Here is a 17,096-nt window from a genome sequence, read left to right on the forward strand (position 1 = left end):
TGGGGACAAAGATTGTACTTTTTGTAGAAATGCCCTCTGGTCTGATGAAACAAAAATATAACTCTTTGGCCATAATGACCATCGTTATGTTTGGAGGAAAAAGGGGGAGGCTTGCAAGCCGAAGAACACCTTCCCAACCGTGAAGCACGGGGGTGGKAGCATCATGTTGTGGGGGTGCGTTGCTGCAGGAGGGACTGGTGCACTTCACAAAATAGATGGCATCATGAGGTAGGAAAATGATGTGGATATATTGAAGCAACATGTCAAGACATCAGTCAGGAAGTTAAAGCTTGGTCGCAAATGGGTCTTCCAAATGGACAATGACCCCAAGCATACTGGAAACACTTATCTCCCTCACTAGCTTTAAGCACCAGCTGTCAGAGCAGCTCACAGATTACTGCACCTGTACATAACCCATCTATAATTTAGCCCAAACAACTACCTCTTTCCCTACTGTATTTATTTATTTATTTTGCTCCTTTGCACCCCATTATTTCTCTCTACTTTGCACATTCTTCCACTGCAAATCAACCATTCCAGTGTTTTACTTGCTATATTGTATTTACTTTGCCACCATGGCCTTTTTTTTGCCTTCGCCTCCCTTATCTCACCTCACTTGCTCACATTGTATATAGACTTATTTTTCTACTGTATTATTGACTGTATGTTTGTTTTACTCCATGTGTAACTCTGTGTTGTTGTATGTGTCGAACTGCTTTGCTTTATCTTGGCCAGGTCGCAATTGTAAATGAGAACTTGTTCTCAACTTGCCTACCTGGTTAAATAAAGGTGAAATAAAAATAACTACTTCCAAAGTTGTGGCAAAATGGCTTAAGGACAACAAAGTCAAGGTATTGGAGCGGCCATCACAAACCCCTGACCTCAATCCTATAGAAAATGTGTGGGCATAACTGAAAAAGCATGTGCGAGCAAGGAGGCCTACAAACCTGACTCAGTTACACCAGCTCTGTCAGGAGGAATGGGACAAAATTCACCCAACGGGAAGCTTGTGGAAGGCTACCCGAAACGTTTGACCCAAGTTAAACAATTTAAAATAATTCTACGACAGYGAATTTTACTAYGATTAAATGTCAGGAATTGTGWAACTGAGTTTAAATGTATTTGGCTAAGGTGTATGTAAACTTCTGACTTCAACTGTATATAATAATTAATCAATCTACACACAATACCCCATAATGACAAAGCGAAAACAGGTTAAGAAATTGTGATAAAATTAAAAACAGAAATACCTTATTTACTTATGTATTCAAACCCTTTGCTATGAGACTCGAAATTGAGCTCAGGTGCATCCTGCTTAAATGGATCATCCTTGAGATGTTTCTACAATTTCATTGGAGTCCACCTGTGGTAAATTCAATTGTTTGGACATGATTTGGAAAGGCACACACCTGTCTATATAAGGTCCCACAGTTGACAGTGCATGTCAGAGAAAAAAACCAAGTCACAAGGTCAAAGGAATTGTCCGTAGAGTGCGAGAGGTTTGTAATCGAGGCACAGATCTGGTGAAAGGTACCCCAAAATTTCTGCAGGATGTCCCCAAGAACACAGTGGTCTCCATCATTCTTAAATGGAAGAAGTTTGAAACCAACAAGACTGTGGAAAAAGTGAAGGGGTCTAAATACTTTCCGAATGCACTGTACACCATGATAACCATGGTATCAATTGAAAGGGAACYGTTTGGAGATTATGTGAAATTATTAGACCAAAAGGTGAGGACACAACAGTTCACCTGACACAAGACTGAATCCAAACAMTGTTGATTTGATGTGCATTTTATATTTACAGGAAATCTGAAAGTACTCTGATACATTCAGTAACATGATAAGCATATTCCTGGAAAATGTGGGGTATGTGCAACATAAGACAAAATTGACAAAGTAATTTCAATGCACTTTTATGAGTCAAAGGAGTCTTCAACTAAGTCTTAGCTCTGTAGTTGAGAAACTAGAGCAAGCACACTTGTAGTTGTTTTGGTTTGAACAAAAACCTGCATCCCCGCCATCACACAATTACTGTTCTTTTACGCAATCTGGGTCAGGTGGGAATCATGGGAATGCTTGTTCTAAAGCCAACATGACTAGCTATGTTATAAAATATGATATTACAGTGTTAGGCTTTCACAATGCAGTTCAGAGAAACAGATCGGAGGTTTGGTGAGCATAGAAAGGAGTCATGTGTGCAGTCAGGTGCTTGTGCCGCGGCGAATCTTCTTTACAATAGACAAACATGGGCTCAGTCTGTTCAGAACAACCCAGGGTTTGACTCCATGTCTTCTTGTAACTGTACATCAAATATAGTGATCATAAACGTTGACACTGTATATGACATGAGTTTTATGATATGGACTCATCTTTCAAAATACATAGAGTCCTCTTAATCTACAGCATTTCCCTCACACAGACAACAYAAAATTAGCAAAATTTGCCCAGTTAGCACTAGCAGTAGTGTTGTCACTAAGCCAGTATCATGATACTAGGAAGTAAGGAAGCAAAGGAAACAAAACATGAAGCGGACAGTTTGTTTTTAGGAAAACAGTCCTAATGTTGGAAAAAAAACTGTGAAGCGCAGAGACAGAGCTCTGATGTCATGTAAAGCATGTTACTGTACAGCCGCTGTGTTCCAATTCAGGCGTTTATCCGTGCTCAAATCTGCCATTTTTTTGTGCGATTCTACATGTAAGACCGGTTTGCACTCAGTTCGCAAAGTACTCTCGGCAGGCAAACACTATTGYTGTGTCCGAGCCCTTCGAGAGAGAGGAAGAGACTACTAATCAGCCATGGTTTAGTGCTTCCTGTAAACTCTAGAGAGAGAGGAGGCCTACAGCTGTATATTCTCCTTCTTTAGGGACCCTAACAATCGACTCAAGTACACGTTTTGTCTCACTCCATCTTTCTCCCCCCTCTCTTTCTCTTTGTTTCTCTCAGACACATTTGCTTTGTCAGTCATCACACACTTTTCACAGCTTTTCTATCTATCCTAGAATGTATTTTCATATCCGTGTAACATTTCCAGTAATTCCCATGTACCTGACAGTAAAACCAGCTGGGTCATTCCTCTCTCCTAAATTCACGTGTTTCCACGGACCCTGGCTGGCCAAAAAGGGAAGTCACATGTGCCTGAAGGACATGCGTTAAATGTGTGCTTTCTAGGCTTCTGTCAGAGAACCGGTGGGAATATCGCCTCCTGCACACACACACACACACACACACACAGAAGCCAAGACGCTCTCAGTCTCACTGTGCTGTACAGTTACAGGCAAAGGTCAAGACTGGCATTGAACACGGCTATACTAACTTTACTTTGACATTTGTAAGAGATACAATCTTCTCTGTGTTTTTTTTAGCACATGGCCCCTCTCACTAGCATTCCCAAAATCCGCCAGAGATCATCCTGGTATATCTGTAGCGTTACACGTTGTCTGCGCCAGGATGTGAAATATTTGCCTTCTAGGAACCCATCAATGAGGACGGGTGTTTCAGGTGTCTTTTACTAGTCCAGTGTCATGTCGGAACACGGCCAGGAACAGTTTTACCATGTGCTCGCCGGCAGTGGAGGCTGCTGAGGGCAAGACGGCGCCTAATAATGGCCAGAGTGGAGCGAATGGAATGGCATCAAACACATGGAAACCATTTGTTTGATGTACACTACCGGTCAAAAGTTTTAGAACACCCACTCATTCAAGGGTTTTTCTTCATTTTTACTATTTTCTACATTGTAGAATAATAGTGAAGACARCAATGAGATAACACATATGATTCCAGAGAATGCACATATAATTCCAGAGAATGTACAGAGCATTGTCGTTAATCACATGGCTGATGGATGGTTGACTAGTAGAGAAAGTCTGTGCTGAGAATGGCCCAGCTCATGAARAGTACTCGTAATGAATATCATTGGGTCTCAATAAAGGATGTAATAATGCTTCACTCCTTCTGCCTCTATGAAATGTCTATTATTAACTTTATTAAACTTTTTTAAATGATCAGATGTATTTTCAGTATGATAAAACTTCCTCTGCCAAAGTGGTTCTGTAGATACTGTACTGTAGTAAACCCGTGTCYGGCTTATATTTTACTCAATACCTTTGTGCTCTCTGCTGGTGAGCTTGCATTACTGCACTCCTAATGCACTCAGTCAAGACTTTCCTAATGCAGTGCGTCTGTTCTCCTATTGGAGCAATATGTATTGATTGTGGTCAAATGATCAATGTTTGAGACTGTTCATGAATGTATCCCTCTCTCTTTCTTCTTCATCCCCTGTTCCCCATCCCTTTCTCCCTCCAGATACCCAACATGTTTGGCAGTCGGACCTCCACCATCATGTCTCTGATGATTGGCTCCTACGCTTCCTCTGCCGTCACCTTCCCGGGAGTCAGGGTAAACATGATGATGTCGTCAGAGATGGACACACATTTGTTACTGTTGCCTCGTATCACTCATACAAATAGAATACATGTTCAGCCTTCATATGTTATGTGAAGAAGTCAATGAAGTGTCCAAAGTAAGTTATACTTTTCTCTACTAATAACACCCCATGTTCTCTACCTCTGTAAGCTGATCTATGATGCGGGCGTGTCGTTCCGGGTGATTATGTGGGTGTGGTCGGGTCTAGCAGGCTTCGTCTTCCTCAACTGTTTCTTCAACTGGCCAGTGGAGGCCTTGCCCACGCCGGACGAGGTCGACTACATGTCAGTACAACACTGAAACAACATTACTACTACGTCAGAGCACTGATTAAAAAATGGCTATTATAATATTTTTTATCATAACACTGCAATGCTGAACAATATAGATAGTTGAATTCGGAAGTTTACATACACCTTAGTCATATACATTTAAACTCAGTTTTTCACAATTCCTGACATTTAATCCTAGTAAAAATTCCCTGTCTTGGGTCAACTAGGATCACCACTTTATTTTAAGAATGTGAAATGTCAGAATAATAGTAGAGAGAATMATTTATTTGAGCTTTTATTTCTTTCATCACATTCCCAGTGGGTCAGAAGTTTACATACACTCAATTAGTATTTGGTAGCATTGCCTTTAATTTGTTTAACTTGGGTCAAACGTTTCGGGTAGCCTTCCACAAGCTTCCCACAATAAGTTGGGTGAATTTTGGCCATTCTTCTGACAGAGCTGGTGTAACTGAGTCAGGTTTGTAGGCCTCCTTGCTCGCACACGCTTTTTCAGTTCTGCCCACAAATTTTATGGGATTGAGGTCAGGGCTTTGTGATGGCCACTCAATACCTTGACTTTGTTGTCCTTAAGCCATTTTGCTACAACTTTGGAAGTATGCTTGGGGTCATTGTCCATTTGGAAGACCCATTTGCGACAAGCTTTAACTTCCTGACTGATGTCTTGAGATGTTGCTTCAATATATCCACATAATTTTCCTACCTCATGATGCCATCTATTTTGTGATGTCCCTTCTGCAGCAAGCCCCCCACAACATGATGCTGCAACCCGTGCTTCACGGTTGGGTGGTGTTCTTTGGCTTGCAAGCCTCCCCCTTTTTCCTCCAAACATAATGATGGTCATTATGGCCAAACAGTTCTATTTTTGTTTCATCAGACCAGAGGACATTTCACCAGCAGTGGCTTCTTCCTTGCTGAGCGGCCTTTCAGGTTATGTCGATATAGGACTCGTTTTATGTGGATATAGATAGTTTTGTACCTGTTTCCTCCACATCTTCACTGTTGTTCTGGGATTGTTTGCACTTTTCGCACCAAAGTACGTCTCTTCCTGAGCGGTATGGCGGCTGCGTGGTCCCATGGTGTTATACTTGCGTACTATTGTTTGTACAGATGAACGTGGTACCTTCAGGCGTTTGGAAATTGCTCCCAAGGATGAACCAGACTTGTGGAGGTCTACAATTTATTTTCTGAGGTCTTGGCTGATTTTCCCATGTGTCAAGCAAAGGGCACTGAGTTTGAAGGTAGGCCTTGAAATACATCCACAGTTACACCTCCATGACTCAAATGATGTCAATTAGCCTATCAGAAGCTTCTAAAGGCATGACATAATTGTCTGAATTTTCCAAGCTGTTTAAAGGCACAGTCAACTTAGTGTATCTAAACTTCTGACCCACTGGAATTGTGTCAGTGAAATAATCTGTCTGTAAACAATTGTTGGAAAAATTACTTGTGTCATGCACAAAGTAGATGTCCTAACCGACTTCCCAAAACTATAGTTTGTTAACAAGACATTTGTGGAGTGGTTGAAAAACGAGTTTTAATGACTACAACCTAACTGTATGTGAACTTCCGACTTCAACTGTATGTGAAAACATGATCATYTTACCATACTGAAATCCAACATAAGAATAACCGAAGCAAATAAACAACTTTCTTTATTTTCCTCCTCAGTAAGAAGTTAGCGTTGACTMATGTGTCTGGAGACCATAAGGGGGTGGGGGTGAGTCAGAAGAATGGAGACCTGAAACACTCCACTGAGAAACTCCCAGCCGTAACACAGAGTGAGTCAAGAACACACACCTGAAAACAGAACGCTGCTCTTGCTCACAAACACATTCAATATACCCATATTAACTGTCTGCCCAACTCTCTCTCTCTCAGACACCATTCCATTCCGTATGTCCGTGTTCTCGCCCATCTTCCTGTGGAGTCTGGTTACCATGGGGATGACCCAGCTCAGGATCATTTTCTATATGGGTGCCATGAACAAGATGCTGGAGTTCCTCGTCACCCACGGCAACCCTTACTGTGAGTAACAAACTAACCACACCAACTGACAAACCAGACCATGACAGTAAACTGACAAAACAAACTAACTGACAGTCAACTGACAAACCAGACCATGACAGTCAACTGACAAACCAGGCCGTGACAATCAACTGACAAACCAGACCGTGACAGTCAACTGACAAACCAGGCCGTGACAATCAACTGACAAACCAAACTAACTGACAGTCAACTGACGAACCAGACCGTGACAGTCAACTGACAAACCAGACCGTGACAGTCAACTGACAAACCAGACCGTGACAGTCAACTGACAAACCAGACCGTGACAGTCAACTGACAAACCAGNGTCAACTGACAAACCAGACCGTGACAGTCAACTGACAAACCAGACCGTGACAGTCAACTGACAAACCAGACCGTGACAGTCAACTGACAAACCAGGCCATGACAGTCAACTGACAAACCAACACACTATCATGATTCCCTCCATGTAAATGTGTTCTAATCAAGTTGTCCTGTCCTTTCTTTCCTTAGCCTCTGTTTTGATCGTCGAGGCAGAGGAGAAAGGTGAGAAATGTCTCCTGGTGAAAGTGTGCGTCCTTGTCATGTGTATGTGTGTGTGTATGGGTGTGTGATGATCATCCCATGTCCTCCATCATTTGATCTAAAGATATTATGAATAACCAGACACTGACAATGATTTACAGTGTTTGAGAATCAGTATTTATTGGCATAATGTGGGACTAGCGATATTTCGATGTCTTAATTGTTGCTGAGCATCTGTTAAAGAAGAGAAACATAAACTCAGCATAAAAAGAAACGTCCCTTTTTCAGGACCCTGTCTTTCAAAGATATTCATTGTAAAGGGTTTAAACACTGTTTCCCATGCTTGTTCAATGAACCATAAACAAWTAATGAACATGCACCTGTGGAACAGTCGTTAAGACACTAGCAGCTTACAGACGGTAAGCAATTAAGGTCACAGTTATGAAAACWTAGGACACTAAAGAGGCCTTTCTACTGACTCTGAAAAACACCAAAAGAAAGATGCCCAGGGTCCCTGCTCATCTGCGTGAACGTGCCTTAGGCATGCTGCAAGGAGGCGTGAGGACTGCAGAAGTGACCAGGGCAATAAATTGCAATGTCCGTACGGCCTAAGACAGCGCTACAGGGAGACAGGACGGACAGCTGATCGTCCTCGCAGTGGCTGACCACGTGTAACAACACCTGCACAGGATTGGTACATCCGAACATCACACCTGCGGGACAGGTACAAGATGGCAACAACAACTGCCCGAGTTACACCAGGAACGCACAATCCCTCCATCAGTGCTCAGACTGTCCACAATAGGCTGAGAGAGGCTGGACTGAGGGCTTGTAGGCCTGTTGTAAGGCAGGTCCTCACCAGACATCACCGGCAACAACGTCGCCTATGGGCACAAACCCACTGTCGCTGGACCAGACAGGACTGGCAAATCTGGTGTAGTCCATGYGGAGGAGATGCACTGCAGTACTTAATGCAGCTGGTGGCCACAGCAGAAATGACTGTTACTTTTGATTTTGATCCCCCCCTTTGTTCAGGGACACATTATTACATTTCTGTTAGTCACATGTCTTGGAACTTGTTCAGTTTGTCTCGGTTGTTGAATCTTGTTATGTTCATACAATATTTACACATGTTAAGTTTGCTGAAAATTAARGCAGTTGACAGTGAGAGGACTTTTATTTTTTTGCTGAGTTTATATCCTAAGGAGTTTGCGTTTCGAGCGTCGGCAATTGGTTTGGCGCCGYAACCTATTGTTGTGTGTCTTCCGGTAACATTGTTCTCTTATCATGTATGTAACAATCAGAAGTTACCTCTGTAATGTGATCGCGTTTAGCAAGTGAAACATTAAGGTGAATCTTCAAAAATGTAAATGGGCACCTTGTTTTCCTCTGATTTAAACAGGGTTCTGTTCCAGCGCAAGGATTTTCATTGGCAGTAATCTGGTAGTAGTTTATCCGTTAAAATTATAGTATTTATGCTCAGGCAATGATAGAACCTTTATTGATGTGTCTGCTTAAGGTTATTCATGTTTATCATCTGAGGATGTGCATATTGAAATTCAAGTATCCTGATGTGAAACTGGTTCTCATTGGCTGTTGCATTTTGAGCATTTGTATTTAAGCACCTGCCACTTCCTTGTTTGTCGAACAGGACAGGGAACAGGTTGGCATGCTGCTGGGTTTTGTTTAAAGTTTTSATCCTGTTTTTTTTCTTTCTGTTAATACTTGTACGCCGGCTATTATTATCTTCACTTGCAAATAAAAAGCCTAATTCTGGGCAAGAACAATCAGTTCTGACTTGTTCCCTCCTCAGTGTAAAATCATACCGCTGGGTCTTTCTCACAGGGTGTCTAAATGTGTGTTCCCTTCTCTTTCCAGTGAGTTTCTACTCGTCCATCTTCGGCAGCCTGCAGCTGCTCTGTCTGGTCACCTGTCCTCTGATTGGCTACATTATGGACTGGAGGATGAAGGACTGTGTGGACGAGACCAAAAAAGACACAGAGACAGAGAAGAGGTGTGAGAAAGAGGGGGGGGGGCTGAATGGAAGTAAGAGGTAGATAGATGTCTTATCTCATTTCCCCCTGTCCAATCCCACTCAGGCCAGCAGACGGGCTGACGAGAGATAAAAAGATCCAGAAAATCACTAATGCCATGAGAGCRTTCATCTTCACCAATCTGCTACTGCTGGTGTTCGGAGTGTGCTGTCTGATAGACAACCTGCGGCTCCAGGTACACACACGTTTTCCTCGTTCATTTGTTACCAAACACACACAAATGCACATACTACCCCACCTCCAAATGTCAACACACTCCTTCCCTCTTCCTCTCTCTGTAGATCCTGACCTTCATCCTCCACACCATTGTCAGAGGGTTCATCCACTCCTGTAGTGGAGGCCTTTATGCTGCTGTGTAAGTARTCAACTTCGTCATCATCTTTACATACAGAAATTGACTTGAGAAATAATTGCCCATTCTCTCTCAGATACCCCTCTAACCACTTTGGAACTCTGATTGGGCTGCAGTCGATGATCAGTGCTGTGATCGCSCTGCTGCAGCAGCCTCTCTTCATCGTCATGGTGGGATCCCTGCACGGAGATCCCTACTGGGTGAGAGACACACACGCTCAGTTTTCCAGTGCAGTTACCCATACTGTACAAGACTTTGTAACCCCTCACTTGTCTGTCCCCGCATCAGATCAACCTGGGCATGATCCTCTTCTCATTGGCTGGCTTTTTGTTGCCTGGATACCTTTTCTACCATCGCAGACACCTGATCCAGGAGAAGGAGGCTCAGGACAAGAATGCCACTGGCCAGGAGAGAGAGGCTCTCAACCACTCAGAAATCAACGGCCTCAAACACCATAGCAATGGTCACAGCATCCAGTAAGCGTAGGAAGTGGTTCTGGASCAATGCTAAGGATTCTGGGAACTGTAGGATTATTTGTATCAATGTTCATGGTATCCACCAAATCACTAACCACAATATCGTCAAGTAAATGTTATTTTTTTGCATTGCTAGCATTATTAATGTTGCTGTTTTTGTTGCCTCATGGCTTTATTCAATCTGTATCGTGGAAGTTCAACGCTTAKGCCCAAAATAATTTTAAAGGCAWTGTTCCCACGTTGGCGGAGACTGCATTCACGGTAAACGCTGCGTATGTCGGCTCAATCGGAAATGACCATGACATTTCTATCGCTTCAGCGAGGCAGATTGAATAGAGCCCTAAACCATAGAACTTCCAACCATGATCCACTAACATGTCAAATACTAGTCAATGGAGTTGCTTGAATTGGAATGTCTTGATAAGTTATCATAATGTTGTTGTTGTTGACTTATTTGCTGTGTGGCTAGTCCAAGACTTCTATGGTACTTCAAAGACCCTTCAGTGGCGTGTTACTCTTTTAATATTTCTCAATCCATGTTGACAAAYAACACACAACACCAAAGAATGATATTCAGATATGAATTGTGCAGCTTCTACTGAAACAAAACAATGATAGTGTTTCTGTTTCGGTTAATCAAATTTGTCACAGACGAAGGATGTATCAAAATGACATGTAAGAAAATGTGAATAGCATAGTTATAAGGTTGTACTACGAGGCTTGGGTGAAGTCAGACACCCAGCCAGGAAGAATGCTACAATTTGTTATACCAAACATTATGCCATTGTTTTTTTTATTGCAATCATATTTTTCTCCGAACTTTCTCTTATCGCATAAACCAACATGCATATGTGCTGGCTCTTGCGCTCACTCTTTCACAGACAGACTGACTGTAGAGACACTAACTACCTCTTCTATTCCCTAACCGTCTCTCTACAACCAAGACCCATTTGTGTGCCTGTGTGAGTGTACCGTGTTTGTAGATTTGTCTTTTCATTGGTCAATTTATCACTCATTAGCCATGTAATATGTAGATGTTTTATTTTTGGTATGATAATTTTATTTTTAAAACAATATAAACATACAGACAAAAGACAACGTAGATATTCTATGCCTAGATTGTTTGAAGATTGACGAAGTGAAGTCAAATCGGTCATTCTCCACTGAACTCTCATTTCAAGATTTTGTTTTAAAACATGAAAACAGTGTGACACTTGACACCCAAAGCTGAGACTGATTTTGAAAAGTAGACAGATGCAATGGTAATGTATCCAATGTGTCAAATACTTTTACAGCTTTGTGACCAGGAATTAACTTGTGTGTAAAGCAATATGTATTTACTACATATACCTAAATATGTATTAACTGTCTGTAACTTTTCTATGCAGACGTGTTAGAAAGGGGATTATTGTAATGCCATGATTATAACTGCTATTCTGATTATGTATGCTTTTGCTGTGTCCTCTACCCGGTTAGAGATCATGTATATACTGAGTGTACAAAACATTAAGAACACTTTKCATGACGGTGTCCAGGTGAAAGCTATGATGTCACCTGTTAAATCCACTTCAGTCAGTGTAGATGAAGGGGAGACCGGTCAAAGAAGTATTTTTGTGCCTTGAGACAATTGAGACAGATTGTGTGTGCATTTCGGAGGGTGAATGGGCAAGGCAAGGTATTTAAGTGCGTTTGAACGGGGTATGGTAATAGGTGCCAGGCTCACCGGTTTGTGTCAAGTGCAACACTGCAGGGTTTCAKYCTCAACAGTTTCCAGTGTGAATCAAGAATGGTCCACCACCCAAAGGACATCCAACCAACTTAACACAATTGTGGTAAGCATTGAAGTCAACAATGGGACATTATCCCTGTGGAATGCTTGCGACACCTTGTAGAGTCCATGTCCCGACGAARTGAGCCTGATCTGAGGGCAAAAGGGGGCAGTGCAACTCACTATAAGGAAGGTGTTCCTAATGTTTTGTACACTCCGTGTAAGTAGGGTCAAGGTTTTTTTTCTCATGCAAATGCTTCTAGAGTAATGCTCCACTCCACATAGAGATGTGTAACACAACACTGTCTTTACTGTTAAAAGACAAGTTCTCAATATAAATAGTCTGAGGCATTTGTATTACGCATCTGTTAATGTGAATCATTACCATATAGTGACGAAGGGGGGATTGAAATATGTTGTTTTTGTACTTGCCATAGAATTGAATGTAAAACCACAGCGACAGACAGTACCAAACTTCACCTGGGAAACCAACGCCGTGTCAAGGGTGGCTACAACATAGAAAAAGAATGTGTGAGCCATATGAAATATATCTGTTTTTTTTAAGTGTACAGCACTTTTCCTCAGGGGCATGTAGCTGAAGTGTATTGTATCCCCTCCCTGTCACGCTCCTTTTATAGCTTTGTTGTGTCAGAAGTGATAAGCCATTTTTTTCTGCCATCTCTCATCTGGGGACTAAGTCTCATCAAATAAATAAACAAATATGTAGGAAACTGTCCTGTGACTGTGTGTGCCCTTTGATATTCCTGACAGTCTATCAAATGAGTACTTGGCAGAATATTCGTATATAAATTAAAATGTTGAATTGATGTTTTCGGATTGCAAACACATGCCGCTGCATTTTCCTGACCACAACTTCGCTAGTCACACTTTAGCTGGATGAGAGACCATATCCCCAAGACTGAATCAGCATGTCACTCAGCATGTCATACAACAGAAAGAGGAGCAACGCAGCATGTACAATAATAACCAAAGTTTATTGGAATATAATTTGTAGTCAGAGAATATCCCAACCAAATGAAAAAGGGACACTCATCATATACAGTGCCTTCGGAAAGTATTCAGACCGCTTTAGTTTTTCACATTAAGTTACGTTACAGCCTTAATCTAAAATGGATTAAATTAAATAAAAYATCCTCAGCAATCCACACACAATACCCCATAATGACAATGTGAAAAGAGGTTTTTAGAAATGTTGTCAAATGTATTCAAAATAAAAAACTGAAATACCTTATGATGAGTCCAAATTTGAGATTTTTGGTTCTAACCGCTGTGTCTTTGTGAGACGCAGTAGGTGAACYAATGATCTCTGCATGTGTGGTTCCCACATGAAGCATGGAGGAGGTGGTGTGATGGTGCTTTTCTGGTGACACTGATATATTTACAATTCAAGGCACACTTAACCAGCATGGCTACCACAGCATTCTGCAGCGATACGCCATCCAATCTGGTTTACGCTTTGTGGGACTATCATTTCTTTTTCAACAGGACAATGACTCAAAACACACCTCCAGGCTGTATAAGGGCTATTTGACCAAAAAGGAGAGTGATGAGGAGAGTGATGAACTCAATTGAGATGGTTTGGGATGAGTTGGACCACAGAGTGAAGGTAAAGCACTAGAGCTCAGCATATGCGTTAACTCCTTCAAAACAGTTGGAAAAGCATTCCAGGTGAGGCTGGTTGAGAGAATGCCAAGAGTGTGCAAAGCTGTCATCAAGGCAAAGGGTGGCTACTTTGAAAAATATCAAATACAAAATGTAGTAACACTTTTTTGGTTACTACATGATTCATGTGTTATTTCATAGTTTTGATGTCTTCACCATTATTCTACAATGTAGAAAACAGTAAAAAATAAAGAAAAACTCTTGAATGAGTAGGTGTCCAAACTTTTGACTGGTACTGTAAATTATCAAAAATGTCTAAAAACCTGTTTTTGCTTTGTCATTATGGGGTATTGTGTGTAGATTGATGAGGGGGAAAAAAACAGTCTTATTCTAAAATTGATTCAATTAACGTAACAAAATGTGGAAAAGGTCAAGGGGTTTGAATACTTTCCGAAGGCACTGTACTCAGTCAGAACATCACAGTGGCCTTCTGTCATACTGTAACAACATTACTCTACCATGCGCACATCCAATCTGCCACCTACACACGTGACCTTTCTCACAAACTCACATACTGTACAAACAGACATTTGCGTATCCCTCTCTCACACATGCATAATCTCTCGTATCTGCATACATTCTCACAAACAGTTCCTGATTCTCTTCAAACACATTCACTCGCTGCTCCTCACACACACACACGGTGTCTGTCTGGTCTATCGGAGGCTGTTGCTGTTGGGCTGAGAGCCAGCCAAGCCAGGGTGGTCCGGACTGTGGCGGTTCTGCAAGAAGAGGCACAAACACTAGAAAAAGTCCCAACCGATAGCCATTGGCTTCATCTCTAAATCAATCACCTCCCTCCTAACCCCTAGGCCTCCTATATCCAAACATCAGTGAAAGAGGTAGATAGTGGGTCAGGCCAGTATGTCTTACCTTCTTCTTTTTCTTGTCCTTCTTTTTCTTCTTGCGATCGGGGTCATCATCCCTCTTTTTCTTCTTCTTCTTGGGGTCAGAGTCTGACGGTGTTTCTGTAAAAACACAAGGAATGGTTTCAAAGGATGTGGYATGGTGGTGTGTCAGTACCTGTTCGTGTGTGAGTGTTACCTTGCGGTATGGGATCTTGTGGTCGGTGGTGTTTGTGCTTGTTTTTGCTCTTTTTCTTTGGGGGCTGGATGTGCATCAGTCTGTACTGCTCTGGTAGCTGAAACCCAAACACAGAGAGTTTATACCATCTTCACATCTTCGTTAGCAGTACAGAAATTATACGGCCAAATGTTGATTAATAAAGTTCCCTAGAATGTGTGAGCAGTGTTGGGTAGGTTACTTTCTAAACATAATCCGTTCCAGTTACATGCACAAATTTGTAATCAGTGATGTAACTTTTAGATGACCTAAACTCAATAACGTAAAAGATTTAAAAATTACTTTCAGTTACTTTTGGATTACTTTCCCCTTAAGTATTAGAAGAAGACAAAAAGGATCCATCAAACGCATTTTACCATAGTGGTATCTGACTTGTGGCCAGACTCACTCAACAAACTAACAAACTTAAACCTGCGTCTTTTTTCAATGCTGAATTGAATATCTCTGAGAAAACTGAAAGGTGTGAATTWATTTTTTCGCAAACATTCTTTCTGAATTTAAAACTAATCCAAGAAGTAATCTAGCTTTTCAAAAGTATCTATAATATTATTATTTTTAAATAGTCTGTTAAAGTAACAGATTACCTGTAATCAGATTACCTGTAATCAGTTACTCTCCGTGTGTGTGTGTGTGTGTGCGTGCGTGTGTATGCGTGTGTTTACAGGTCCGGTGTGCAGTCTGAAGCCGGTGAGGCTGGCTCCGGTCAGAGGGCTGAAGGAGTTGCCACACACTGGAGGCTTCTCTATCAGAGAGCGCAACGAACTGCCATCCTGGGTACCAGGACAGTCTATCATACCTAGAGAAAAAACAGTTATATTTTCACAGACTGGATAGGTGCAGTGAAATGGGAGTCAGCTATAGTAATACGGCGTCCCTTGAGCAAATTAGGGTTAAGTGACTTGTTCAAGGGTACATGGGCAGATTTTTCACCATGTCTCCTCGGGTATTTGAACCAGTGACCTTTCAGTTACTGGCCCAATGCTCTAACCACTAGGCTACCTGCTGCACAGAATAGAAGTGAAAACGGAGACACTGATTACACAGAGACAGAGGAGAGATGGAGAAGAGGCAAGTGTGTGAGGTATGGGAATACTCAGCGTGATGGGTCCACAGAAATCACTGACATGCACAGACAAAAACACACACAAAGTAAACAGCGCAACTGTGCTGAGTGTGTAGTTCACCTGGTAACTCTGGCAGGAAGTTGCTGAGCTTCTCCTTAACCTTCTTGCCACAGAACTTGTTGTAGGCGTGTTCCAGGTTGTAATGGGTGATTAGGTTGGTGTTGCCCGTCAGCTCATTGCCCACTGTGGGGCAAACACAAAGGATAAGACACTGTCAATACAGTAACAAGATCCATACAGACGTCAATGTCCCATTCAACGGTCCAGAGTGAGTAACTTGTTATGGCTAATGTAGAAACTAGGAAGTGCACTTAAACATTTATAAAGCAAAGATAACACTATCTGCTAGAGAAACTAGATTACATTCCATACTGACCACAGCACAGACTTGGGCTAAGCCTACAGAATGCACCATCAATTAATATACTACCCACTGGGCTAACTCGTCAGTAACCAACTAGTTCTAGAGCAGGGTTTCCCCAAACTCAGTCCTGGGTCCCCCCTTGGGTGCACATTTTAGTTTTTCAAATAATCAAAGTTTGATGAGGAGTTGGTTATTTGAATCAGCTGTGTAGTGCTAGGGCAAAAACCAAAACGTGCACCCAAGGGGCCCCAGGACCTAGTTTGGGAAACCCTGCTCTAGAGAACCCAACGGAGTAAACTGTTTACAGCCGGCTCCTTTACAGGTCATTACAGTCTATTGAATGGACTCGTAACCAGCTACCACACATGTTAGTTAATATTAGAAAATAACATAAGGAGCTAGCAAATAATAATATTCCACACAKGTATGAATAAACATTACGTACTGCCTACACTGAAATGTTAACTTTACCTGGTAGCTCTCGCAGTAAATAAAAAGGTTCGTTCATTGCTCCCGGCTTCCGTAGAGCAGGCCCCTCATCCCCGTGCTGAGGTGGCATCTGAGCCGCCATCGTGACTTGATTTGGCGGCAGAGGCGGTGGTGGTTTTCCCGGTCCGAATCCCAAAGACGATGATCCGGGAGGTCCCTGAGCTTCATTTTGCCCATACAGATTTGAAAACATTTCCGTCATGTCTATTGCGAGTATCTAATATATATATATATTTTTTTAAAGACGTCGATTTCCTCCCCTATACTTTTAGTGTTGTACACATTGAGCCACGATTGTCTGACAACAACTTGTCTCGACTTCTTTGTGGCATATTCGGCGTAGTACCGTAATACCAGCAATATATTTGCCGGTMAAATTGTATTGACAATGGCCCCGATATGAAAGTGTTCGTTTCAAAAGTTAATATTGGAT

At 41.9% G+C, this 17,096-nt stretch overlaps 2 protein-coding genes across 2 annotated transcripts in view; one reads left to right on the forward strand and one right to left on the reverse strand.

The window, feature by feature from the left end:
- Positions 1-12,655, forward strand: part of LOC111965748 (large neutral amino acids transporter small subunit 3-like) — a 38,046-nt gene extending 25,391 nt beyond the window's left edge. Inside the window, exons 6-15 of the mRNA XM_023990020.2 lie at positions 4,305-4,397; positions 4,575-4,708; positions 6,386-6,495; positions 6,596-6,742; positions 7,259-7,291; positions 9,149-9,284; positions 9,370-9,499; positions 9,606-9,679; positions 9,753-9,876; positions 9,965-12,655. Of these exons, the coding sequence (XP_023845788.1) occupies positions 4,305-4,397; positions 4,575-4,708; positions 6,386-6,495; positions 6,596-6,742; positions 7,259-7,291; positions 9,149-9,284; positions 9,370-9,499; positions 9,606-9,679; positions 9,753-9,876; positions 9,965-10,156 (1,173 nt within the window). The 3' untranslated portion in view covers positions 10,157-12,655. The remainder of the gene's footprint in view (positions 1-4,304; positions 4,398-4,574; positions 4,709-6,385; positions 6,496-6,595; positions 6,743-7,258; positions 7,292-9,148; positions 9,285-9,369; positions 9,500-9,605; positions 9,680-9,752; positions 9,877-9,964) is intronic.
- A 241-nt stretch (positions 12,656-12,896) lies between these two features.
- Positions 12,897-17,002, reverse strand: med19a (mediator complex subunit 19a). Its single transcript, XM_023990022.2, has 6 exons — positions 16,646-17,002; positions 15,871-15,993; positions 15,349-15,482; positions 14,648-14,744; positions 14,477-14,571; positions 12,897-14,325 (listed from the first exon to the last, which is right to left on the reverse strand). The coding sequence occupies exons 1-6, from the start codon at positions 16,863-16,865 to the stop codon at positions 14,260-14,262; spliced, it is 735 nt and encodes a 244-aa protein (XP_023845790.1). The 5' UTR covers positions 16,866-17,002; the 3' UTR covers positions 12,897-14,259.
- Positions 17,003-17,096: the final 94 nt, after the last annotated feature.

Source organism: Salvelinus sp. IW2-2015, linkage group LG6.2, assembly GCF_002910315.2.
Source record: "Salvelinus sp. IW2-2015 linkage group LG6.2, ASM291031v2, whole genome shotgun sequence".
Taxonomy (NCBI): Eukaryota; Metazoa; Chordata; class Actinopteri; order Salmoniformes; family Salmonidae; genus Salvelinus; species Salvelinus sp. IW2-2015.